This window comes from Astatotilapia calliptera, chromosome 5, assembly GCF_964374335.1.
Source record: "Astatotilapia calliptera chromosome 5, fAstCal68.1, whole genome shotgun sequence".
NCBI lineage: Eukaryota > Metazoa > Chordata > Actinopteri > Cichliformes > Cichlidae > Astatotilapia > Astatotilapia calliptera.
In genome coordinates, this window is record NC_137426.1 from 22,673,104 (window position 1) to 22,700,289 (window position 27,186).

Consider the following 27,186-nt stretch of genomic DNA (forward strand, 5'->3'; position numbering starts at 1 on the left):
ATATAATAAACTGCTTAACATGGTAATAAAAAAGGTAGAATTACAGACATTTTTGTTAACTAACTAGTAATGCCCATGTTAGAGTATTGTTTGGCTTGTTTGTGCTGTTGGCACTTTATCACACTGAGAAAAGTACAAAAATAGAGACAGTAGATGTTGTTTATATGCTACAAATGGGTCATTTTAGCCCGTTGCTAGGTGGTTGCTAAGCATGTATCATTCAGCTTTTGAGGATATAAATGAGATGTTACTGTTGTGAAATTAAAATGATAGGATGCTTTCGCAAGGTGCTGTAGATGTCTAAAGGGTAAAAACGGGTCATTTTAGCACATTGTTAGGTGTTTGCCAGGCAAAGTGATGGCATTAGAGTATCAACAATATGCATGCATAACTCAGCTTTTCTAGGTTTAAATTAGATCTTACATCAGATGATAATTTTATAAGATGTTACGGGTGCATAAACTCTAAAAACAGGCCATTTTCAAACTGTTGCTAGGCAAATTGATGGCACTGTAAGATCTGATATAGATAACAACCTTCAAGGACCAAAGATAAACCTGCATGCCAGGTTTGGTTGCTCAGCTCCTGATGGTCTAGGAGGAGTTTGTGAGCAAAGAAACAAACACACAGATGGCGATTTCATGCATTGTAGTAAGATGGGACCATACGGTAAATAATATACTAAGATTTAGCTTAATACATGACCGAGAAGTGTTGTTTTTACCATTTTGCAAAAGTCTTTCATGGCATTTAAATGGAACAAACCGACACTTTAAAATTTGTCTGTTTTTGTGGATATTCAGTGTTTAAATATCCATCACGAGGCTGGTGTTTTTCCATCATTTGAGTTCAAAGTTTGTTTTTCTAATAGACTCCTTTATTTCTTCCTGTCATTATTTCGAATATAGTGGTCTGAGGGTGATTCTTCCAACATCTTTGACAGCATCGCCTCACTGAAGCGATCCACCCACCTCAGTCCCGCGGCACGACTGATGATTTACATTTTCAGTGTTATCTTAAAAAGTGTGTTGTATAGACGATTATGTAACGCCATTGTGCAGACGAGTCAGCCTCTTTGGGTCAGAATGCGAGGCCAGAAATGGGCATTTTTACCAGAGCTACAACTTAGTCAGATAGAGAGCATGACGAACAGGACGTGGGGGAGTGTAGGATAGCATAGGAGTGGCTTATGGGATGAAGAAGGATAAACAGGATGACGGCATCTACATGTAAAGCTACTCTTCAACTCCAGCAGTGAAAGGAATCTTCAAATGGGGCTCAACCTAAAAACCATGAATTCAACCTGACATATTGCTGCGCACATTCACACGCTCCCCACTTATCCTCCGCTCTGTACCGCTGTGATCACCGTGTGTGTGTGTGTGTGTGTGTGTGTGTGTATGAGTGTGTAAAGGGTCGCCTTTTTTTTTCTCTCTCTCAGAAGTCACAAGGTTTTGAATTATTCATGAAATGCAACCAAGCTTGTGTTAAAGGGTTTCCTCTTTGCTTCTCTTCCCTCTTCTTCGGTGTGTGCGATCATGTTTTTTTGTTTGTTTGTTTAGGGATATCAGCACCAGCCAGAGCAGGCAGCAGTTGTGGTGTATCTGTCTATTGTCTATTGTTTATGTAGATGCTGACACGCTCTGCTGTGAACTCCGCTTTCAAAATGGCTGTGGGGGGAGTTAACAAGCACCTCAGGCTCAGCTGCAAGCGGCTGCTGACAGAATCATATCAGGGAAAATAAGAAGTAGGTCAAGAGGTTAGCTAAGGAAAAGTGAAGCTCAGTCTGGGATGGGCAAAGGGAAACCATTAAAGTAAGTCCTGGGCTACCCAATCTAAATAGCAGGCAATGACAAGTAATGACAAAATACTTAATTTTGGCGAGATCAAGAAAAAGAATCAATCGTATTTTGAATATGCAGGTTTACTTGCATGTGAACTGAGGTAAAACTGTTTAGTCATAGAAGATAGAAGACAGCTGCCAGTGACAACCACTTTACTGTTAGCTGTGAAAGCAGTCTGCTGCTGGCACGATCTGAATTAATATGGTTAAAAGTCAGGGTTTAAAGGGATCCAAGGACAGCTTTAACTGAAAAGCAAATAAATGAGGTCAACAGATGGATAGGCCGAATGATGATATAAGAGAACAAATTAGATGTACGGCATCAATGCGAGAGGAAATGGAGAGTGGGCAGTGAGCTACAACTCCTTGGGGGAAGTGATCTCAGCTTTCAGGACAGGCCTGAAGATCAGAGAGCACACTGAGCTGGGCAGGGATATTGAGATGGGATGGAGGAATGTAACACTTGCTATCAATGAGCTGCCTGTGTGCTTACTAAAGCGGAGGCTGCGGGAAAATGTTTTGAATTGTCGCCATTTGGGACGGTTTATAACCCACTGCCCTCTGCACCCCGCCGCTGCCCGCGAGCCCTCTAAGATGAGCTCTGTCTGCTTGGGAGGAAGAGACCTATACTAAGGCAAACACAAGCCTTGCCCCCAGTCACTGCAGCATTTCCTCAGACACCCACAGCAGAGCTATAAATAAGTTGGAAGTCTGCCCTCTGAGATCAACCAGGACAAAGCTCCAGCAGACACTGAGACTATGGCCTCATCACACACTGCTCAGCAGCGGTTGAGATGAAGGCAGACTTAAAGTACTGTCAACAGTGGGGCTGAAAGGACTCTGAACAGCAGGAAGTTTCAAAGTTAGTTGTTTAAAGGGTCCTTAAGAATACAGGAACTGTTTAAGGGCTCTAACTGTTGCATTTGGTACCTACTTTTGTTCTGTCTACACTGTAGAAACTAGAGACCATTGTGGTTCTTTTTTAACTATTTAGATACTTCATCAGCCTATGAAGAACCCCAAGTGACGTAGTTATACCTTCCGATTACAAGGCGAACTCCCAACTCTTGAGCCACGATCGCCCCTTGCTAGCATTGGTTAAACCAATGCTAGCAAGTTATACCTTGCTAGCATTGGTTTAGACCCATTTTGCTTTTAAAACTGCCTTAATTCATCATGGCCTAGATTCAACAAGGTCCTGAAAACATTTCTTAGAGATGTTGGTCCATATTGACATGATAGCATCACGCTGCTCCTGCACTTTGGTGGCTACACATCCATTAAGCTAATGTCCCATTCCATCACATCCCAAAGGTGCTCTATGGTCACGAAGGCATGGACAACACTCATGTCGGCTCTGTTGTTTAAACAATGATCAGTTGGGGCGGAGAGTGTGCCAATATGATGTCCCCCACACTATTACACCATCACCAAAGTGCACTATTGCTACCAATTCATGATGAATCAGTGCTTTCATGTTGCTTTTGACCAATTCTGACTTTATTGTCCAAATGAAATCAGGATTTGTCAGATCAGGCAACATTTTTCCTCTTTTGCTGTCTTTTGCTGCTTTAGCCTCTCTGCTTCAAAATTGAATGTCTCGTGTTTTCAGACATGCTCTTCTACATACTGTGGTTGTGCAGGAAAATCCCAATAGATCAGCAGTTTCTAAAACTGTGAGATCAGTCACATCTGCCACCAACAAAGGTGGCTTAATTCCCTTGGGTTTCCTCATGCTGATGCTCAATTCGAATATCAGAGATGGTCGCCTTGACTAAATCTACTTGCCTCAATGTATAGATCTTCTGCCACATTATTGGTTGAGTACTGATTTAAGTTAACAAGTAATTGAGGAAGCAAAGAAAAGGCTGGTGAATGTATAGTACTTTTCTAATCTTACTGACAAATTCACAGAAAATAAAGGTCCACAAGATACGACATACATCCTGACCATTGGGAAGCTATTGCATCATTTCAGCATTCCAATTAGTAGATCTTAGATAGCTTCAAATTAAACGGGGGAAGAAAGAGATGTGAAGGTATTTAGTTCCTGGGGCACCTCCTCAGTAGTTACTAACCACCAGCTAGTCCTCAGGTTCAGTCCTGAAACTGCTAATCACATCACAGGAGTACTTTCCTTAAAATGGATAGTGACAATGTATCAAAGAGTGGAGTTAGAAATCAAAAAATGAGAATTTCAGTGTAGTAAACCCACCACTGTGATAAGACCAACAGTAGATAGAATACAGATTAGTATTATTATTAGTATTAATATAGGTTATAGAACCTTCTGAGGCCAAACTCTGAGCTTACTAAGAATCAGCTTTCTTGGCCAGCCTTACATGCTGATGTTAAGTAGGTAAAATATTTACTATGCACACCATCTTAGCTTAGTGCAGACCTTCCCAAAGTGTGGGGCCCGCCCCCTGGAAGGGGGGGGGCAGAGCCATTGCAGGGGGGGCGCGGTATGAAAAGGGGAAAAAACAAAAAAACAAGGCTTGGACACTGCTAGCACAGGCCGCCCACACAAACGCAAAGCAGGAGATGAAGCATCGCTGAATATGTTTCCAAACCAACTTCCTTCCAAGCCAAAGACTAGAAAATATGGTGAAGCATATCTTCCCTTTGGTTTCACCTGCACAAGTGCCAGGTAGGTCTCCCCTGCAGAATTGGTTTTCCCTTACTGGGATCAGGCGTTGGGCTCTTCAAATCACGGACAAACAGTATCCCACATTCTTGATTTTTAGTTCACAAACACTTCTTGTAATAAATAACTACTCCTGACATTTTGGAGATGTTGGCTCTTTATACAGTAAAGTTACAGCAGGATACAAATAATATCAGGCTGATCCTGCCACGATTTGTTCCCCCGGTTCAAATCACGGACAAACAGTATCCCACAGCTGCTTATGTTTTTAAACCCATTTTGCACAGAGAGGCATTTTTGAAAAATGTATTGATAGCAATGTTGAATATTATTACACAGGAAAAAAGCAACTACATGTAAAATAATCACACCGCAACGCCTCTGCCTTTGTAAATAGAGGGACAGTAACTGGTGTAAAACCTGCAGATAGTCAGATTAACAGTATTTTGTCTCCATCTCCCATTCTGCAATTCATCTCATGTAAACAATAACGTGGCGCACAGCGTGACGTGAAAAAAGGCACATACCTTTGACAAACTCTGTATTCCTCGTCCACACGTAAAAGCAAAAAAAGGAGTTTTAAAAAATCTCAGTTTTCGGTGATTCGAAACGCCGTTTACATGTGGACGAAACAGCTGTGTTTTCAAAAATACCCGTGTAGGTGCGGACGTAGCGTTAGAGTTAGTAGTTTATTTTATTACTACCTGTAATTTATTGCAGTTTACTTGTATTTGCTTAATTGTTTACTAAATGTTTGAGGTGTGAAATAAACCGCAATTGAGCAAAATATGGGTGTGTGTGGTTGGAGGATGTGTTTTTTTGTGTTTCTCCCCCGGGGGGGGGGGGGGACATTTTTCTTGTAAAACAAAGGGGGGCCTAGCAAAATAAGTTTGGGAACCACTGGCTTAGTGTGTTAGCACAGCTGAAGCTGATGAGGCTGATGGGATGGTGATACTGTGTTTGAGGGGAAAAAATGACACTGAGCACATTTCTTTATACCAGATTTCTTTGGACTGAGCTGTTGATACATGTTATCCTGCTTGCACAAGTTGGGGAAAAAATGGTAAATCAGAAATTCACCTTTTTTTTAAAAAAAATAGCAAACCTCTAAAGCTATAAATATATTGCAATGCATGTGGCCATACCACCAGGTGAGCCATAAAATAACTAACAGCAAACTGTTTTAAAGTATACAATAAAACAATTGTTATTTGACTGTTAGACCTGCTACCCAAGCTTCATCTCACAAGACTGGAATCTGACTGTCTTTATGAAATAAGAGTTGGGTTTTTCCCCTGACTTTTCCGAACCTAAGTCACTCATGCCATCCACATACACTGAGACTAAGCAGGAAAAGTATCATATAAAATCTTTATACAAAAGAAAACTAATTCAACTGAAACTAAGAAAGCTGCCAGGGGGCATAAAAGTACCAGGAGGGCGTGCTGGCTGAAGTAAACACACAGTGAAGTCATTTTAAACACTTACAGAGAGTTTTGAAATGTCTAATGGGAAACAAACGCCAAGTTTAGTCTACAGAAGACAGCATGTACTCGCACAAATGAAACACTTCAATAGTTTCTCAAAGGTTAAGATGCTGTCACTAATTTAAACATTTTTGCTTCTCAAAATATGTGTCATCATTATGTTTTCTAATATTTAACCAAGGAAGTTTAACATCTTGAGTTGTGTGCTGCAAGTCCTGACCCTGACACAGACTCTGGAAAACTTTGAGTTGGATTTGATCTTTACTGAGTCACCCACTGAGGAAAGAACCCAACCCAGCCGGTTTGATATCGACTTGGAGCTAAATGTCTTGACAGAATTCAACAAAAAATAAATAGAAAATTTCACAGTGGATTCATGGCAACACGCTTCTCACTCTCAAGAAATGGCATCTGACAAACTTGTATAGATATAGAAAACACTGAGGTTGAGCGAAAAAGAAATGGGATATGGGTTTATTTACTTGGCCTATGGGCTGAACTGAGGGGGTTCTGCTAAGTGCCAAAATTGAGGGATGAGCATATCGGCCTCTTTGGCTGCAGTCTGCCAACTCTTCATCCACCTCCACAGCTGAGCCATAAACACTTCAGAATTTTGTAATGGAAGAGGAGGAGAAGAAAGAGGGAGGGAAAAAGTTCCTGTGTTACAAAACAAGAGATAAAGGCTCCAGCTGTGCCTCTTAAACAAAATGGGTTGTAGATGGGTCTTCCAGCGCATTCCACCATCAACCAAAAACATAACACCAAGACAACAAAGGCATGATGAAAAAAAGGTCTCCAGACTTAAATCCTATAGAAAACCTGTGGATAGAGGTGAAGCTTCAACTGATGAAGCAGCAGCCAAGAAACCTAAAGAGTTTCTGTAAAGAGGAGTGGGCAAAACTACAGACTAACTAAATTAACCTCTGTGCTTGCCAACAAGGATTTCTCCACTAAGTACAAAGTCATGTTTTGCAAGGGCCTCAAATGCTTATTTCATTCAATGACATGCAAAGAACTTTTTCGTAATGTGTTTTCTCTGGATTTCTCTCTTTCCAGTAAAATTAAACTACCATAAAAATCACCGTGTTCATTTCTTTGTAAGTGAGCAAACTTACAAATTCAGCAGGGGATCAAATAATTATCTCCCCCACTGTACTTGTCACCTACATTAAGGTAATGAGGCCTTTAAAAAAAATCTACAATCCAAGTCAAAGTTTGGCTTGTGCGTGCAGACTTACTCAACCGCCTTCTGGATGGATGTAAATTTTGTGCCACGTGTACGTTCGTATGCATGAAAGTGTGTGTCATGCATGCATTAGGCTCAGGAGAGCCATCACGAGGAATATGTTCAAGTCTGGTGCTAGCTGCAAAGGCAAATGAGGCTTAATTTACAGGGCAACACACTCCTGAATGTGACTGTGATTTTTACAGGTCAAATCTGAGAAGAAAAAAAAACTCCACAAATTTCAGCAAGCCTTTGTAGTATTGTGAACAAGAACCTATTAGTTAAAGCAGAGTAATCAAATGAAAAGCTATTTGGATGTCTGGCTGAGATTTCACCATGTCTCAGCCCCGGTGTGGTAATCAACCATGACTGCTATTTGTGCTACTACAGTCACTGTTAGAACTCAGGGGGGGAGGAGGTCATGAACTCCTTCGCTTCATCATAAGGGTTAATCTTTTTTTTCTAAAGAAGAAGAAAAAGGGACGAAGCAGAAAACCACAAGGTGTGATGCATCATTATCAACTTAGTCAGTTTAGACAAATCCCTTTGCCGCACTAGCACCGAAGCACACGCCGTATGCAGCAGCAGAGGGGGGGGAAATGACAATTAAGCCTGCTTAGCATGCTGCCGAGGGGAACATATTAAAGAAGATTATATGAAATTCTTTAGTGCCTTTTCGTAAGACCAGTACAAATTTCAAGTCTCAGTGTGACGCATGAGCTCTATGCAACAAGACCTGATTCTCCAGAATGTTTTTTCACCTCCATGTGCTAAAGCAACCTTGGCTGAGACTCCAACGAGACACTGACGATCAAAAAGCAAAGTCGGAAGAAATCCTCTTGCATAAAAAGTAACAGATTTAAATCTAAAGGTTGCTGAAATTTCCTTTTTGGGGAAATTTGGGAATTCAAACAAGTCTGCATGAAAATGTAAGAAATTGATATCGCTGTAAATACATGTCTGTGGTATTTAAGCAGACAGCAGCTGTTAACCTAACTATGCCTAAAAATGGACACAGAAGGAAAACCACTAGCCTGACTCTGTCATGTGGCAACACAGTCGCTCAAAAATCTCTGTTAATAAGAACATTTTCTGAGTGCTGTAAGGTGGGTTTCTTGGCCTTTGGCACATTGAGAAAAGACTGTGAGCGAGTGATATAATCCTAATCTTAATCTGAAAGCCAAATCACTCCTTCAGCCAGTTCATATATTTAAAAATGCAATTGCACACACTCCAAAATACCTCATATACATAAGGAAATGTCTTCAGGGATATTTACCAAATATATTCCAACTAGTTTAGTGTGTGTAGGCTAATAACAGCAGACCAAACAGCCACCCATTCTTTTCCCAGAAGCACACAATGCACATAATCAGAGAGACCACATTGCCTACACACATACATCTGAATGTGGGAAATCTTATGCAAGAAGCCAGTTGCTTAAAAACTGCGTGCAGCATTTGCAGTGTGGCTCATAAAGTTAGCTCCACAGGTTTTTGGATTTGTATTTTTGCCTTTGCACACCACAACAATGGATCCTAAATCCAACAATCAAGGCGTGATTGAAGTGCAGATTTTCAGCTTTAATTCAAGGGGTTTAGTAATTAGCTGTTAGGGAATTACAGCTATTTTTTTTAGACACAGTCACTAAGGCCTGTTCTCTCGTGCTTTTCTTGCTTTGCATTGGGAAACAACATGTGATCAGTCTTTTAGAGTTTGCCTAAATCTAAGCAGAGACTTAAGCCCTGTTCACTTAACAGTTCATCCTCCTACTTCTATCAGCACTCACGTCATTAATGAACACTAGTGACCCGCTTCCATCGGCAGCCATGCATGCCCATGCTCTAACATTGCCTCCTTCATCAAGGTCCTCATCAGACCCTGCTAAAACTCTTTAGTCGATACATGTAGGTCAAGTTTGTCTCTTGCTGTGCTTTTACAAATTTTATCAATTTTTTTTTAATTCTTACTAACAGAGTGTCTCTGCAAGTTTTCTGCTTTTTTGACTTGTTTTTTTTTTTTAATCCCACTGAGGAGCGCCTGTTTAGCATGTATTTCTTTAGATACCACAGAGCGCTTCTATTTTTTATCTTCCTTTTCTGATTGCCTCCCCCGTGTCTGATGTTAGGGCGTGCTTTAGATCATGAACCTTTTCTCTCATTCTTCATATTTTTTTCTTCCCATCCTTTCTTCCAAGTTCATTCTGGTTTCATCTGTACAAAGATTATTTTTTAGGAGATCTGTGCAAGCTCTTCTGGATATTTTCTGTCAAAGTCTAATCTGGCCTTCTTATTCTTGAGAATAACCAGTGGTTTGCACCTTGTTATAAAACCTTCATTCACGAAGGAATGTCTTGAATGCAGACTTTGACAATGCACAGTTTAGAGTGTTAATTTAGTTAGATTTGAAGTTGGGGTTGTTTTTTTTTAAACCATGGAGTTAATTCTTCATGCACTTGTCTTCTGTGGTCTTTCAGGCCTTTTGGTGCTGCTGAGCTGGCCACTGTTGATTCGTTTTTGCTGTCTCTATGATAGTTTCACTTTGGTTCTCTTACTGGACATCATATTGAAAGTTCCAGTAAGAAGCTATGAAATGCAATTTCAACACTTGGGATCAACTCCAGATCTGCTCGTCAGTTTTGCGGCCTCACTTCAAGAATAGCTTAAACTCTGCACTTCAATCACATATTGTTCTCTTTAAAATACACAGTGATAGTGTACCGAGACAAGAGCATGAAAAAAAAATATGTCACTGCCCAAAAACATATGGACCTAACTGTAAATGTGTAAAATGTTTGCCAGGAATTGCTACATAAATAATCTCCCAGTTGACTGCTATATTTCCTCAGGCTTGTTTCTCCACTACAGACCAGGTCAGGAGATTTTTTTAAAAATATTTTTTTACCTCAGAGTCAAGGCTACTGTCTGCTCTTTTTTTTTGCAATTAGGCCTATGTTGAGGTTATTGTTATTTACATTTTGCATTAGAAGTTTGTAAATGAATCTAAATCACAGTGCTATGAATTATAACCTCGGTGCTGGTGCGTCTGGGCCTGTGGCTCAGCGCTCATTGTTTGAACCCGAGTTAGGAAGAGTTTGCTGGCATGAAGCCGGAGGACTCTTATTACATTGTGGAGCCTAGATACAAACTGTGATGTATCAGCAAAGGCTGGAGAAAAGGATGAGGTCTGTTTGTGTAGACCTCTGGATGCGTGTCCACTCTATCCCGGAATAAATGGATGTCAGTGAAAAACAATGTTTCTAGGAAAGGCCTTAATGGATGTTAATAAATATATTTGTTAGAGGCCTAGTGCTAAAAAAAAGAAAAAAAAAGACTACATATTGGTTATATCTGCTGGTGCAACCAAGACTGGGAACATTTCGAACAAATAAAAAAGACATTTCCCCTGGGGCTGGAGCTGAAATTCAACAATGTTTACAACAGGAAAATAAAGCAATTTATCTAGCAAACTGATAAAAGAAATAAATTCACAAATTCTGCCTTATGCTGGGACAATCTATCACATTGCCTCCCTCGTGCTTTACGAAATCTGAAACTTGGTAAAGAGAAAAGAAAATGAGAGAAGGTCACAGCTTGAGTCATTAATATAACAGACATCCTTTCAGACTGACGCCCGAGGAGTGAGTTTACCTCATGTTTGCTATCGGTGATAAAAGGGTCCCAGCAAATCCTACAGCCTGACCATGGCACTGCCTCGCATCAGCATGACGTGGTTGTTGTTGACGTTGATGAATAATGCACATTACACACCTATAAAGCACGACAGCTTCTTTGCAAATCTGGCAAAACCCTTCAAACTGGACTCATTACACAATATTTAAGCACCTTTGTGTCACCATTTTTGGGTTTTTTTGTTGTTTTATCATGACAATTGGGTTGTTATGAAAGGTTAGTCATCCACTTCTTATGAAAACTGTTTCTCTCTCACACACACACACACTTAGACTAATATTTTATTTTGTTGAATTTTCAAGGCAGCCTGATTACTTACGTAGCCCACTCCTACATGTGCTCGCATCTAGCAGCAGATAACACGGCTTTCCACTAAGTGTTGCAATAATAAAGGAGTTACATACTTCGATGCAATAATAGTATTTCAAACAAGTACCAGGGGGAATCAGTGCCACAACATTAAGAGCGCTGCAGGTTTAGAGTTTTATTAAAAGAGAAAAATATTAAGGCTATAATACGGCCAAAAGCTGCGTTTGATTTAAAGTGCACTTTCTAATACTATTAAAAAAAAATGCTGTTTAACCTGAGAGGATGAGAAAAATGAAGAAGAAGACAGCAAGGCAGTAAGTCAGTGAGAGGCGGCTGGGCTGTGTGGGCACTGCAATGTGTGTCTGTGTGCGTGCGAACTCGACGGTGGGGAGAGAAGAGAGCAAGGAAGTGCAGTTCAAATCAGCATATCAATACTGCAGGAAATGAAAACTAAAACTCTTTCAAGTCTGGTATGGAAAAATCAATAATTTGACAAAGTAGCTGCGGCAGTAGATGTGAAGTTAATTGTCTTTGCCCTGGTACATATCGGGGGAAGGTGTACTGATGAGTTTTACACATGAGACTACAAGTATAACACAAGAGTGAAATGACTGTCTTTGTCATAGCTATACTTTTATCTACAGGCCATCTTTGGATTTAAAGCTACTACTCAAAGCAGATCCAACATCAGAGTGGTCTTCTTTGCCCCAGAAAAAAAAGTCCTCCTCACTTTGACTCAGATTGAAAAATTGAAAATCAGATTTTCTTTGTTTTTGATGTTGCAGACTGAGACTTTACTGATTTGGGTCGCTCTCACTGTGCTGTTTCCTAAAGCTCTACAAATCAACCTACCTGCTTGGCAAAAAACTGCAGATTACAAAAAACAAACCTCAGAAAACTGCCAACTAACTACTGGACGCGGTCGAGAATTTATCTGCAGAAACAGACAAATTGTTCCCTTAGGAGTTGGTGAATAGCCAAACAGGCTTGCACACGGGTGTAAATCTTAAGACCAGATAGCAAAAAAACATAAAAGCAGAATAAACATCTGTGTTTCACCACTTTGCTCCTAAAAAAACAAAACAAGTGCAGTAAATAAGCAGATATGTGAATTTATAAAAAAATAACAGGCTGCATAGCCTGAGCCTAGCCTTCACATCAAATACGATTAGGAATATTTGCAGGTGGTTGCAAACACCGGAGCCAAATTTCAACTGGACACTGACTCACAATCCTGAACACTATGTTAGGTCAACTATGGAGCTCTCTGCAGCTCATCGCTACTGCCCCAAAATCCTGTTCTCTCCTGAAACACGTTGAAGCGCGCTCATCCTTCTCTTCTTCTAACTGTCATTAGAAGGTTTTGTAGTATTACTTTGTACTCGCTTTTGGTCTTAATGCAGGAGTATTTCTGCTATTGTTTCTAAAGAGAGGTGACCTGTGAATAAGACTAACATTTTCCAGGGATTATATTTCATCTGAGGTACAAATCAAAGGATCCTGACATGAGATGGACTTGTATTTTAACTAAGCTTCAATTCATACGCAGTTTCTTAAAATATCATCACCTTCACATACAGTACGGTGACGGTTGTTAAGTCATTTGCTGGCTAATGTGTTGCGAATGTAAAGAAATGTCATGATCATTACATCCCAAGAGCAACTTTCCGCTCTGTCGCCTCTGTTCAGCATCTTCAGTCCTTAAATAGCTCCATATAGATAGCATATCTCAATCAGTGGGTCACAAGCCTAAAGTGGGTCACAGGACTGCTCTAAAAAGTGTACGTGTACCCAGAGCCGAGTGGCTAGAAAGACGTTGCAATTTCAAAGATTTTGACAGTGTACCGCCTAATTATGAAGATTTTGTACACAACCAGCTGGTAGCATTGTAGTCTATATTTACCTATTGAGTATAAGTGAGCTTCAGGAGACTGCTACATTAACTTTAAATAAAGACTAGTGTTGGCAAAACCTCTGCAGCTGGAAAAAGAACCTGTCAAAGTGCCAAAAACTGCAGTTCCTCTAACAGCCACTTGAGGCTGGCTCCAAAACAAGTCAGTCAAATAGACTCTAATGCACAATGGGCATCATCACTCTGAATGGCATGTTTGCACACAGGCATCTGCAGCCATAGGTGTCTGCTATACCTCACCTCCATTGTATTGAAACCACTACGATGGACCTCTCATCACAATCTGTCCAACTATTTTGTGCTTGGTTATAGTGAAATTGCACTATTTTATCAGTATGCTGCTTAGCATTGATATTGCTTTATTGTTACACTACTTAAAAATTCTAGGGGACACATTACCTAGGCTACTTCTGTGCTCACATTTAATACTGCTGCTGCTGGCACCTCATGGCATTGCATTTATACTCTGAATCAGGTCGCCTAGCATCAACTACAGCAGCTTATTTGAAACGAAGGACGGCGAATGACCTTCATTTTGTTTGCACTAAGAAATGCTGCTGCCTGCGAGCTACAATCACCAATAAAATGTTCTTCAGTATTTTTTTTCTATATATCTTTAAAAATATTGTTATTACAGATGTCCTCAGAATATCACAATAGAATTATGAGGCTATATCCCCCACCCCTAAATGTGACCAGCTACCATTGTTCTGGTCATGGTCTACTAGCATCTATAAGAGTTAAAGATAAAAATAAAAAAAACGGCAAGATTTTGTAAGTGATGCAATGATGTGAATGAGCTTTATGTAACCACCTGATTGTTTTCCCCTGGTTAAGCTCCTCATTCATCCAGCTGGAGTAGCTTTGAAAGTATTTTCAGAAACAAATGAACTGATCTGACCTAGAAATTTATATAAGACTTCTATATATGTCTCATCTGCTGTTTGCATTAGCTGCTGCGCTTAAATGTTTTAGGGTAAGATAAGGTCAACAGCTGTGAAGCTCTCACAAACCTACTCTGTATTCTATACAGTTGTAAACAATAAGCCTTTTGGCCCTATGCTGTCATTGTCATGGGAGTAGCACCCGGCTATCAGCCAAATGCCGGGGCAGTTCTTAGGCCTCCACCAAATGTTGCAGCACAGAGATGCACAGAGGGGAACTGCCAGGATAATCGCTGCATCGTGAGTTCATTAAGAAGGAAGGAACCCGTGCCACTTTCATCATCAAGGAAGAAAAGCAGTAAAAGAAATTATCAAAAGTTGAAGAGACTGATCTTAAGGCACCGCTTCTGCTTTGTCATTTTCTGAACAAAATATTTATCGTTGAAAGCCTGGGGCGGGGTTTGGGGGCACACTGTCTATTTGTAAGGGGCCAGTGATCTCTTTCTAGAGTGAAATCACTTTCATAGACCGAAGTGATGGGAATTCTTTCATTAGGGCCCTTTCCACTGGGCCTCCAATTAGCAGAGCTCTGAACAAGCTGAGACTGTTCATGGAGGTCTCTTCTGGGAAACAAAGAGCAATTTAGACCCAATTAAACTTGGGGTTTGTTGGTACCCAGAGCCTTTTACACTGACTACAGTGTATGAGAAAAAAAGAAAGAAAGAAAAACCTTTATGGAAAAAAAGGAAGAAGACTTTGAAGTCAAGTCGGGGGGGCAGGGGGGGTTTACTAGTAGCATGTGTAACTGAAGGGGCCCTAAAAAATAAAAGCCATTTAACTACGTTAGAAAGAAGGCAATGTAGTGAAGAAATCTTCCAAATGCATGAGTTACAATTAGAGACTATTTGGTAAATCTCACAGTCAGTCTAACCAATAAATTGTAATGAAACACCTCATCTGTAAACAAATTAGAATCTTTGCTCACAGATGCCGTCGAGCACAGCAGGCTCTGCATCTCAGTGGATTTTTAGGAAAAACTCAGGTTTGGTGATCTCCTCTGTTCCACTGCACTGGTCTGACTCATCAAATGAAGGGAAGGAAAAAAAAGACTCAGAGGGAAGAAGATTTTTGCTAAAACAATCACTGTGAATTGAGGCAGAAGCTGTTTGTTTTAAACGCTTAAATGCAGGCTCTCAAGTCTCTCTCAACTTACAGGTGATTGCAGGCTATCGATCTCCAAGGTGGTGTTTTTATGCGGGGGATTGTGCTCCTTAAGAACCTCACCGCACTGGGCTGCCAAGTGAGATGAGATGACTTCAAAAAGACACAGGGAGCCATTTGTGGCTCGATGAATAATCTCAAAATGCAGCTTGGGATTTGAATCCAAGTCTTGCTGAATTTAATGACACTGTGAATTCAGGACCTCCGATTAGCCCTGCTGACCCTGGTGACATCCCCCTCAAAAATTACATGAAATGAAATTTTAAAAAGCTGTGTTTGAAGAACAAGCTTATAGATTTACTTTCCACCTGCAGAGATTTTAAGAAGTCTGTCAGCAAATCTTTGTCTTTGAATGAATACTTGTTTCCTGTCTTACACAAAAACAGGAACCCTGAGTGGGACTGTGAAGCTTAATAGTTTCCAGAAGTTGTTCCAGTGTGTGTGTGTGTGTGTGTGTGTTCATAAAGTCCGGGGGGGGGGGGGGGGGGGGGGGTACAGCAGAGGCGTTTAGAGCTGCTCACTGTCTACCTGCAGATCACAATATGACTGTCGGCATTTCGGGGGCACAGATACGCAACAAACTGAATAATGGCACCGACACACAGCAACAGTGCACAGCGTTACGCATGCCTGTTGATGGCAGCACATCCTCGGAGCTTAAAGATGCAGAAAAAAACCAAGTGTGCAGTGATGGACACGAACGGGTCCTCTGCTCTTAATAAAGCACGATCCAGCCACGGATGGGACAAAAGTGTGGCAGTGCGGTTTGACTGAGGGGTAGCTCGGCTGCTGTCATCGCATCAGCGCTCTCGGGGAAAACTGTTGAACGTGAACTGACTGAAGTCGAGACACATCAGATAGGCTCGATTACAGCGCGGCAGAGGTGCTCACAGCTCTCTTCTTTTTTAATGAGACGTGGTACTATCATAGCTTAAAAAAAACGCCTCAGACTGCAGGTCGACACATTTTTCTAATGAAGGTATCGACACGTAAACATGAGCTTTGAGCTCTTATCGGGGCCTATGCTGGGATGCGAGCGCCTGAATCAAGTGAAGGGTGGCGGGGTGCTGATGGAGGGTTTGGAGGTGGGGTGCTGTGACATTGCAACATTCACACGCTTCACCGGGACACAGTAACAAAAGACCGCTTTAATTGTCTCGCCTAGGTTTCATCCCCTCCACGTTGCTCCGCTCAGTGGGGGCAGGCATTACCCCTTCCACCGGGTGCAGTGTACTCTCATTGCAACGCAGGCACAGAGCAAAATAAATCCCGCACTAATCACTGTGCACACATCACCTAACGGCTATAGATCTTTTGAGCAATTGGCACAACACTCTGGGTAACATTCAATCAGCTCTGCTTACCATCAATGGCCCTGGCTGGAGCGATTACTTCCAAATTGTGTATGAATCCCAAGAAAAGCAATCCTGTTGCCAGCATGTTGGCCGCGATGCGCAACATTGTAGCCTATCTTGGAAGAATATTACTCATCAATCGCTTCTTGCTCCTGTCAAAAGCTGGAGGTTGCAGAGCAGACAGGCGACGACGTGTAACCGTGTGCCCCGGCGGGGATGCTCCTTGCTGGAAATCCGCTGTCTGGGTGCGCAGTGAGTGCTGACAGGGCTGCTGCTTGCTGTCTGCCCACACTCGGAGAGTAAGTCTTCCAGACTTGTCCAGGCAAAAAGCCGAGGCTTTCTCCCAGCCCGGGTTGCCTAAGGGGTCCTCGGATGCATGGAGAGCCCTGCCACAAAGGCTAGCAGGCTGAATTGAGCATCAAGCTAGCCCGGCTTGTAGGCGAGATGAAGGAGCTCGCTGGCGCCTGTAATCATGCAGCTGTCCGCCTTTTGTTCTCCCTGCCCCGATGGAGAAGAAGTCACAGGGGGGGAATAAGAAGTGGATCAAATGTTCCTCTCCTCCCCGCCACCTCTGCTGCTGCTGGCCACAGATTGAGCCTGAAGCCCGGAGCCCAGTCAGTCAGCGGTCTGAGTGACGTCGCAACATCAGGGGGCTCAGCTGGCCCTCCCCTCTCCTCTCCCTCCAGCACCACCCGACACCCCCACCACCACCATTCACCTCCTTCAAATTAGGCTCACTCATGTAAACTCGCAAACTGCAGTTGCTACCACGGTAGGGATTCTCAGTCCACCTTATTAAACGGATTTGACATTTAGATTGTGACATAAAAAAACACCCGATCGTTCCAGTATTGTCGTTATTTTCAAGTACTTTGCAACTTCATCGGGATTTGACGTTGATTTGATCTGAATTTTCGCAATAATATTGGAAGTTGCGGTCAATCCTTAACAAATGTATTGAACAAGCCACCCAGTTGAAGCTTTATGCCGCGGCTGCCCTAAATTTGTCAGTACTGCTAATTACCTAAATCATTTTTATGTTTCTGTAATGCTTAATCCACCAGCATGTAGGCTCCTTAATTCAAAATGACATTTTTAATGCTAAACTTTAATTATTGTCGTTATCCACGAAAATTCAAATGTACTGTTTTACAAAAAAGATGAAAAGCAGAATAGTATTATTTCATTTAAGATGCCAAATTCATCACTGAACAGGATATGTAGTTTTGGCGTTTGAATGTTATGTTGATTAACAACATTAAGTCAGTTTGCTATTTGCCCAATAAAAATCTTTAGTTTTAAACAAGTTTCTGACAGATTTCTAATATTTGTGCTTTCATATTTTTATGACTGGTGGTCTAATAAATTTGCTAAGCACAGCAAACAATTTGCATCTTGATAGGGCCCAATGACTTGCAGATTTTCAGACCCCCAAGCCAGCTACCTTCTGGATGCAGCCTTCACAGAACTAAGTTTAACGACATTTGAAGAAGACCCCACATGACCCCATAAACCTATTATGATGCACATAGTCTTGAAATCACAACTTTGAAGGACATGATCCTTGAAATGGAATGACGTTTTAGTGGAAGAATGCTTTACTCAAGAATCAGAGCCATACTTTTTAGTGATGTGTGTGGCCATGACTGGTATCTGATGCTTGCTTTCTGCCTTCAACAGGGTTCAACAGTACCCATGAAAAAGCTTCTTACTGTGATAATGAGGAGAAAGTCACGTAATGTGTTAGAAAATAGTGTGCAGAGGCATAATTACCACAGCAACCATTTTACTATTTAAAAAAGGTAACCAATCGTAGACAAAGCTGACACACTAACGGTTTTGTAAGCTGTGAACTGCCTAGTATGGAGGGAAACACCCATCTGTACATCAAAAAATGTGTGGGGATTTTTTTTTTACCCTGAATGATGACAGCTGATGTTGTTGGGATGCTAAACCAGCCTACAAGAACCTCTATCCAAAACGACAGCCAGGCGGCGGACACGAGGGTTTCCTTGGCTTTGTCTTAATTTAAGGTTTTCAAGATATGGAGAAGCTCATCCTGTCTATTTTGAGGCTGCTGCTTTCTCCACTGATACTCCAGCACATCGAGAAATGTTCGGAGAACTGATGATATTTTGGATCATTACCATCGCTTTACATTCATCAAGTACAAACTGCTTACTTGAACATGTTAGGCAATAGGTTTACTTGGATCATTTAACAAAAGCAACACCCTGAAACACATATTTTATTTTACTGAAGAGCACTCCGGGGAGCTGGGACTATAATGCCAGAGAAAAAGCCTAAGCTAAAGGTTTGGGATTAGATTACCTGGTTTATATAATCGTCGATGATAACATCTGATGAATACACAGAAAGACTACATACAATAAATGGCAGTGTGACTGTATAAGGTGAATTATAGATGGCTTAGATTAATTTAGACTTAAGCAGTGAATCATTTCAACATTTGTGGCTCAGCAGAGAGCAGACTTTGTCTTAACACAAACGTTCTTCATTTACAAACAGATTGCTGGGATTATTGTCTGACATATGTTGAACTGCTCTTTAAAATATATAAAGTAAGGCCTGCAGCCTCTATTAAGAACCCTTCTAACTTCATTGTTTTTAAAAAAAAAAAATCATGCAAACAGCTTGTAAGACACTGGCTATATGTTAATGGTTTACTTCCTCTTTATTAAAACAAGTCATTCGTGGTCACAGTCCTACTGACGCTGATATCTGATGAGTCAAAGTTTTATTCTCGTTAACCCTGATTATGTTTGTTGTGACTGTATTTTGGTTTTAAATTCTGTGACTTTTTACATATTTAATTTAATCCCAACTACAGTGTAAAATTCATTTACAAAAAAAAGTGGCACAGTCATGCAGAATTGGAAGAAACACAAGACCAGGTGTGGAGTCTTTAGACTGAGCCTTAATAATAACTATGTTTTTATAGGTTGTGCATGCTCCTGACAGCACAAATGAATCTGGCTTTTACTTACGCATCCCCAGTGTGTGTGCACCAGTTTAGAGCAACAATATCAAGTGACCTCTAGAATCTATCTGTGAAATGCTGTGCAGCACTGACACCTAGAGGGTCTACAGTGCAAGATTATCTAAAGCCAAAGAACAAAAGGTCTTTTGTGTCAGTGGAAAAAAAAAAAGAGAGAAGAAGACTGTATTTAAAATACTACCAAAGTGACGCATAGCTTTAAGTATTCTGTTCTGTGTCAGCAGTCCCCCCAAGACTCTTACAAGGATAAGAAAATAAATGAGTTGCAAGCGTGACCACAAAGAATATCCAGCAAAACACTTGACCGAGATGTTTCTGAAAGAGAGAATGTTAATACCACTTGTGCTTTTAACCTCAGTCTTTTCTTGATTTCAGGGTCATTATATTTGCTGAAGCCAAACCTTTCAGGAAGAGTTATGAGCAACGAGGTTTGTTTTTAAATAAAACTGAAAATTTCATTTACAGTTAGTGTTAAACAAGCTATTATTTGGTGTTAATTCAATCAGGAATTCCACATTTTTCACCCAGATCGTCCTCTTATAGCTGTTTAAATGCTTTATTTAGTGCATGCAGCATAGCTAACAGTATAACAGCGCCACATACCAGTTCTTACCTTATCTAATGCTGTGTTTGAGTCCAAAGATGTCCTCATACCAAATGCTTTTGTGCAGTGCTTACATAACTAAAACCAGACATTCACTGAAAAAGCATGGAAGGACAGAGAGGGAAAAAGACTTGAGATATATTTACAAAAAAAACATGTAGTCTTTAGAAAATTCACACACACAAACCTCAGACATGTACGTGTGATAAATACAGCCATTTTACATCATTCTGCGACCACCTTGTCCCACGATGGCACATTTTTCCCAGTTTATGGAGCTTAGTAACAGTGCAAATGTTTGTCTGAACCCTTTTCGAATTTTTTTTTGTGAATGTATTTTCACAGCCACTGGGCTCCCCGGACGAAAGAAAGAAAGAAAGAAAGAAAGAAAGAAAGAAAGAAAGAAAGAAAGAAAGAAAGAAAGAAAGAAAGAAAGAAAGAAAGAAAGAAATGAGTGCATCAAGGTGAGGTTGGGATGCTTTGGAGATGTAGAGAGTAGGGATAGTGGATATTTTGGAGTAGATATATATGGATCTGCCAAGCAGAAAGAAAAGAGAAAAACCACAGAGATTCCTGGATATAGTGAAGGACGACGTGCAGAGTTAGTGTGACAGAGGAGGATTGATGGGGTGAGAGGGAAAGGGCGCAGCAAAAAGATGATTTTGTCCTCATTTTTAATTAGACTATACTTAAACTCTTGAGATATTAGTTGCTGTGTAATGATTTTGTTCAGTTTTCTAAAGTTCTCTAAAAGGTGATCATGTTTTAATTCACTTTTGTGTTTCCCTTTTCTCTTCTTTTTTTGCTCTTTCTTGTTAATCAGCTCTGGAAAACATACTCAAGTGAAACTAATGAAACAAGGGAAAATCAGTCTTGGAGTGAGCTGTCACATCACCTACTTGCAGCATTGTTTGTGCATGTAAACATATAACCCACACATTGCAAAATTATAGCAAGCGTGTTGACCCGTAACACTGCTTCCTTTGCTCTCAAAAAGGCTCTTTATGGGGGAAATGTTGAGGTATCAGTTGCTGTTTTTCAATTTATACCAGCAGATGGAAGCATAACACAGGTGGCATGCTTGCCTGTAGAGTCCACAGCACTCACAGACATCACTTTCATGTTACCCTCAGCCCTGTGTGTGGTAAAAGCAACGACTAGACTAAATTACTGTTTTTGGTTTAACTATTTTTGAGCAGGAATTAATGAATGAAATCTAAAAACAACAGTAAAATAGGAAAAAGTAATCAAGAATATGCTGCTATTAACACATCGCTCATGATTTCTTTCCATAATTCCCTCTAACCCTTCTCTTGACCTTGTAGAAGTCTCATGTGTTACTTGTCAGATTTAGATCCATCTCTGGGGATCTTCACTTTTTCTCCTCTAATCAGTTTTAATGCATTATATGTGTGACAGCGAAACAAATGGAGAAACACATTAGAGATCTGCTCTAACAGCTAACAGTAATATTTATCCCTGCAGCAATCCTAAAGTGACTCCGATGCTGTGCATATATACACCCACGCATCTTTCACCATAATGACATTTTGCTCAGCACTTCCCTTTCTACCTGTAGCTCCAGTATATTCTGTATCTCTGCACCGATCATGTGATCGTGGCTCAAGAGTTGGGAGTTTGCCTTGTAATCGGAAGGTTCGGCTCGGACAGTCTCGATTGTTGTGTCCTTCACCTACTGGTGTTGGCCAGAAGGGCCGATGGCGCGATATGGCAGCCTCGCCTCTGTCAGTCTGCCCCAGAGCAGCCGTGGCTACAACTGGCCTCCACCAGTGTGTGAATGGGTGGATGACTGGATGTGTAAAGTGCTTTGGGGTCCCTAGGGGGGACTAGTAAAAGCGCTATACAAATACAGGCCATTTACCATTTACCATTACCACCATCATATTGTAAAACACCATGCTTCTGAGTCCTGCACATGATAGGCTATATCAGGATTGGAAGCACTTGTTTCTCTTGGTCTAGTTGCCAGTAAAGCCATCATAGCCTGTAGCTTTTCTTGGTTGATGTTTTTGACATGCTTTAATTTCCCAGCCACCCTTCAAAGGATAGTTGGATGGATGAAGCAACTGCAACTGTGCATGTGAAGTAAAGTGTCCACACTGTGCAGTGGGAAAACATCTCTTCTCCTTACAAAATGTATCTGATGTGAGTGACACTGAATTACCGTATTAATGGAAACACTAACCTGTGGAGAACTCTCTGAGAGCTGTGCTGGGCTTCTGGTATGTCTTTTTCCGTTGCACATTTTATTGATGAAGTAAGTGAAAACGCCATTCATCTGCTCTGTGTCATGAGCAAGGAACAAGGATTTTGTGCGTCATTCTTTCATCCTCAAACTAAGGCTCTTGGTGCACCTACGCCCAGTTTACTGCAGCTGTGGTGAAAGCCAGGGTGAAGCGCAGAGCGGAGGAGGCAGTCTGTACTTGCTCCCCTCCAGCATGTTAATGTTAAGATGTTGGATTATTATTTTTTCCAAAACTGATGAATAAAGTATGGATTGATTTTAGGATTTCACGTCAATATCTGTTTTGTGTTTTTTAAAACTTGGAGCGTTTTTTAACTTTCCTTCATACGCGCACACGCAAATGGAGACGGGGATGCATCAGTCTCTGAAGTAGATCATCACTCATCTTCTACTCACCCGTCCCTCCTCCCTTCACTGATGCTCTCTCCCTCCCCTCCCTTGCTTTGGAGCCAGATGGATTACCTCATCAATCAAAGTTCCTAGAATCACATCTTGTGCATGTGTGCGTCTGTGCATGTTTGTGTGTGCGCGTGCATGCGCATGTGTCCCAACACTACAGTGTCTTCATTTTAAGGAAGAGAGAGAGAAAAAAGATATTTAAAGAAATTTTCTGTCTCATTCACTTCTCTTCATCTGCTTATACACAGGGAGCAGCTCATTTTCTTCATGCATGAAAGCCTGTTTGAGCTGACAAAATGACACAATCAAAATAATGTGAGTGCTCTTGTTTGTAGGTGGGACAAGGGCTTTTAATTTGACAAGTGTACGTAGAATTCCAAAGCTGAGCAGTGAAATATGGCCTGATTTCTGTAAACAACCAGAGAAGACAAGATTATGCAGTATTATTTGAATGTATTTTTAAGTTTTAAATACTTCAAAACTGTGAAGATTTTTGCAATACACAATCAAAATGCAATTAACTTGATTAGAAGAATCTAGCCCATTTCCCCTTTCTATTCCGTGCTATGCATTAAAAGTCAGACCCGCCCTTTTAATGTTAGTCTACAGTGATACAAGTGTAGCTAAGTCAAAAACTACCCCTTGTTTTATGTCCTCTAACCTACGAGAGGAAGTTCTACAATGTTGTACAGTCTGTGTATTTTTTTTCCCCTCCTCGAAAGAAACAATTATGGAGCGGGCAACGCTGATAACACCTAAGGAATTTGAGGCATGCACAAACAGCCCTTCCCCCATCCGCTTAGCTCAATCTCTCCCCTTCCCCCTTCCCTCATCCCCTTCTCTCCTTTCCTCCCACTCCATCATCAGGCTTTCTTTCTGCCTCTTTACACTCAGAATCTGTTCACATTACTTGCAGCTGGGACTTGGGGTTAAAAAAAAAAAATCAAATCAAGAGAAACAAAAATAAATCGTGCAACATTTAGATTGTGGTGTCATGACAGTGAGCCCAATGTTTATGCATGTTAACACCAAATAGGTTCTCAGTGATAATCTGTTAATTACATCCTCAGATGGTGAGTTTTGAAATGTTGTTAAACTGATGTGTACCAATCAAGCAATATGGCTAATTATTAAAAAATCTATACTTTTTATTTGTATTAAGTAAGTAAGCAAGTAAGTACATTTTTTATATAGTACCTTTTTAGATAAGGCTCAGAAAGTCTTTCACAACAACAATCAGCAAAACAAAACAAGTAATCATGAACTCGAGAGGAAAAGGAATCCAGAATTTAAAAAAATATAGACATATATATATATATATATATATATATATATATATATATATATATATATATGCGAGTGGCTCCAGCAGATCCCGGGATTAACATCGGAGATCTCTGTCCAGAAGAGCGCAGTCCTGGGAACAGCTAAGATACTGCGCAGGACCCTCAAGCTCCCAGGCCTCTGGTAGAGGACCCGAGCTTGAAGGATAAACCGCCCGCAGGGGCGTGCTGGGTGTTTTTTTATATATGTAGTATATACATTGGGTGAATGTGCAGTAATAGCAGCAAGCAGGTGAATTCTGTACATTAATATGAATAGACATCTGACTATTTTACAGGATAGACAATATATACATATTTAAAATTAAAGGAATTGAAATGTACATTGTGCCTTGGTTTAGTGTCTGGAAGAGAGTCCTGTCTCAGTCAATTATAGGTGATGTGAGAGGGCGGGTGTGTGTGTTTAGGGCACGGATGGCTTGGGGATAGAAGCTCCTCTTGAGTCTCTCTGTCCTTGTCCGGAAGATGCGGAACCTTCTACCAGATTGCAGAAGTTGGAACAGTTTGTTGCCAGGATGGGACGGGTCCTTCAGTATCTGCGCTGCTCTAGTCCGGCATCTCCTGGTGTAGGTGTCCTGAAGCAGGGGGAGAGCAATCCTGCAGCAGCGTTCTGCTGTACGGATCACTCTCTGGAGAGCTTTTTGGTCCTAAACAGGTAGGTTTTATGCTAATATTAGGTCAGTGATAGAGTTGACATTAGGGTGAAGATTGTTGAGGTCAGTTGTCTTAATAGTTTTCTCATTTCCTATTTGAATTAATGAAATAGGAGCTGTAAACTGCTCCCGTTTGTCTCAAATACAATCTGAAATAGTGCCTCAGAAGAATCAGGATGTCCGGGATGCTTGCAAAATTTTACTCACTGTGCTAATAGATTAATTATCATTATAAAAAGATAATTAATGGACATGTGCACACAAACAATATCTTACGCTGAAACCTAAAAGTCATCATCCATTCCCCTCAAGCCGCCTCGCCCCTCAAAACTTCCTTTTTCACACTCTCCCTCAAAAACACATTCCAGCCACAGGGAATGCCTGACTGATTGTTTGATGAGTGTTAGGGGTGTGTGTGTGTGTGGTCTTTTCGGCAGACGTGTTAAGTAGCTACTCTCACGTGAAGCAAGCGAATGCATCCATTTGTTTGTCTGTGCCTCTGATAATGCATCTTTTTTATGGCTTTTATTCACTACAACAGAGCTGTAGCCATTCATTCGCTGCTTAACCCGCACTGAGAACAAGCAACACGCACATGTGTAATTAAATTCATTAAGGTTTTAATTAAAATGGCAAAAAGCTATTTTGTGAGATAGTGCACTTTTTATTGTTTACTGTAATTAAAAAGAGTTTATTTCGTGACTACCAGTGTATTTCTCTCGCTGCTGCTGCTGCTGCTGCTGTGTGAATGGTTTATGTTACATGAAAACCAAACACATGAATTAACATAAATAATAAAAGCCATAGCTTATGAAACTCGAGCTGCACATATCTGCAGAGATTGCTTCAATATGCAGTAAGCTGTTTCTTTGTGTGGAGCAGGTGTTGGGTGAAGGGATTGCTCTGTCAGAGGTGAAGATTTTAAAGAAAGAAAGACTGGCTGCTTCTCAATTTTCACCCTTAAACACATAGTGCTCATTGGTCATTTTCGAATGACACCTTTGTCTTTTTCTTCTTTTTGCCCACTTCTAGAAATTCTGCAGTGACTTTCTGCCTTTCTACCACTCTCAGCCATTTTGACCTTGAACCCCACATTGACAATCTCAGTGACCCAGACCCTTCCTCACACATGAACTACCTGAACCCTTTCACAGCATTCATATCCACTTTCCACCACACACAGGCTCCCTTCCTCCCAAACAACAACCCACTTTGATGACAGGGGTTCACCCCCACTGCATTCATGCTCTCTATAGCAAACCACAGGGTGGAATTTCCTAAACAGTTGCCTTTGTCCTGAATGGCTTCCACACTGCAAAATAGCTGTGGCTATATGGCTGCATTTCATAATAAACTTGCAAATAAAAAGTATCTGCTAAGGCTGATTTATTTTAGAAGACAAATTAAAAAAAATGAGAACATTTTTAATGCAAGTCTGTACCAGATGCAGCTTTCATTTTATGAAAAGAACTCTGACCCATGCTTCAAAACATAGTTTCACTCCCACTTTGAGGCCACGATAAATTAAAGGTTTTTTTTAAGGAAAAGAAACAGGCAATGCACCACCTCTTTCTTTTTTTTTTTTGTCTCTAATATAAAGCATTACGGTTATCCCACACATACGCCTGCATGCACACATAAGCATAAACACATGCCCGTGTGCACATGTGAACCGCTTAGCTACTCTTGAGGTAATAAGTATGGATTCACAGGCTATAACACTTGGGGTGGAGGGGGCTGGGTTACTTAGCAACTAGCCTGTTGATGTCCAAACAATGTTCATGTCGTCAAAGCGGCTGGTTGTAACAGACTGAGGTTCTGCTGCTGGTGCAGCAGTCTTGCTGGTGTGTTCCTAAAGGGAAATGAATGAACAGACACACACAGGCTGCTGAAGCCAGAGATACACGGACTAACACAAAGTGCTTATGGTTCATTTCTTAGAAATATTGACCATACCGCTGCACTTGTCATTTTATTGTCCACACAGAGGACATGCAGTGCTCACAGCTGGCAGAGTGGGCTGTCTGTGGAGGAAGGAAAGCCTTTTGCTCACTAGACTATACAGGGATGTGCCATTTCTACAAAGTCTGCAATCTGTAGAGCTATTTTGTAAAATCTACAAAAGGCAAATTGATAGCAGAGGAAACTTTTTTGTGGTTTTTAACTTTACCTTAAACAAAGCTAATTATAAGCAAAATACACAGAGAATTTGGAGACTAACAGCTACAGCTTTATTGAACAGAAGGCACACAATCCTAAGGGAAAGTCAGTTCTGCCTACCAGTTGTAGCCTGTTTTATATGTCGAACACATGCATTGCTCTTAAAA

At 40.9% G+C, this 27,186-nt stretch overlaps 1 protein-coding gene across 1 annotated transcript in view; it reads right to left on the minus strand.

The window, feature by feature from the left end:
* LOC113022588 (low-density lipoprotein receptor-related protein 1) overlaps nucleotides 1-17,222 on the minus strand; it is a 99,615-nt gene extending 82,393 nt beyond the window's left edge. Inside the window, exon 1 of the mRNA XM_026168130.2 lies at nucleotides 16,585-17,222. Coding sequence (XP_026023915.2) covers nucleotides 16,585-16,681 — 97 coding nt within the window. The 5' untranslated portion in view covers nucleotides 16,682-17,222. The remainder of the gene's footprint in view (nucleotides 1-16,584) is intronic.
* Between the last annotated feature and the right edge of the window lie 9,964 nt (nucleotides 17,223-27,186).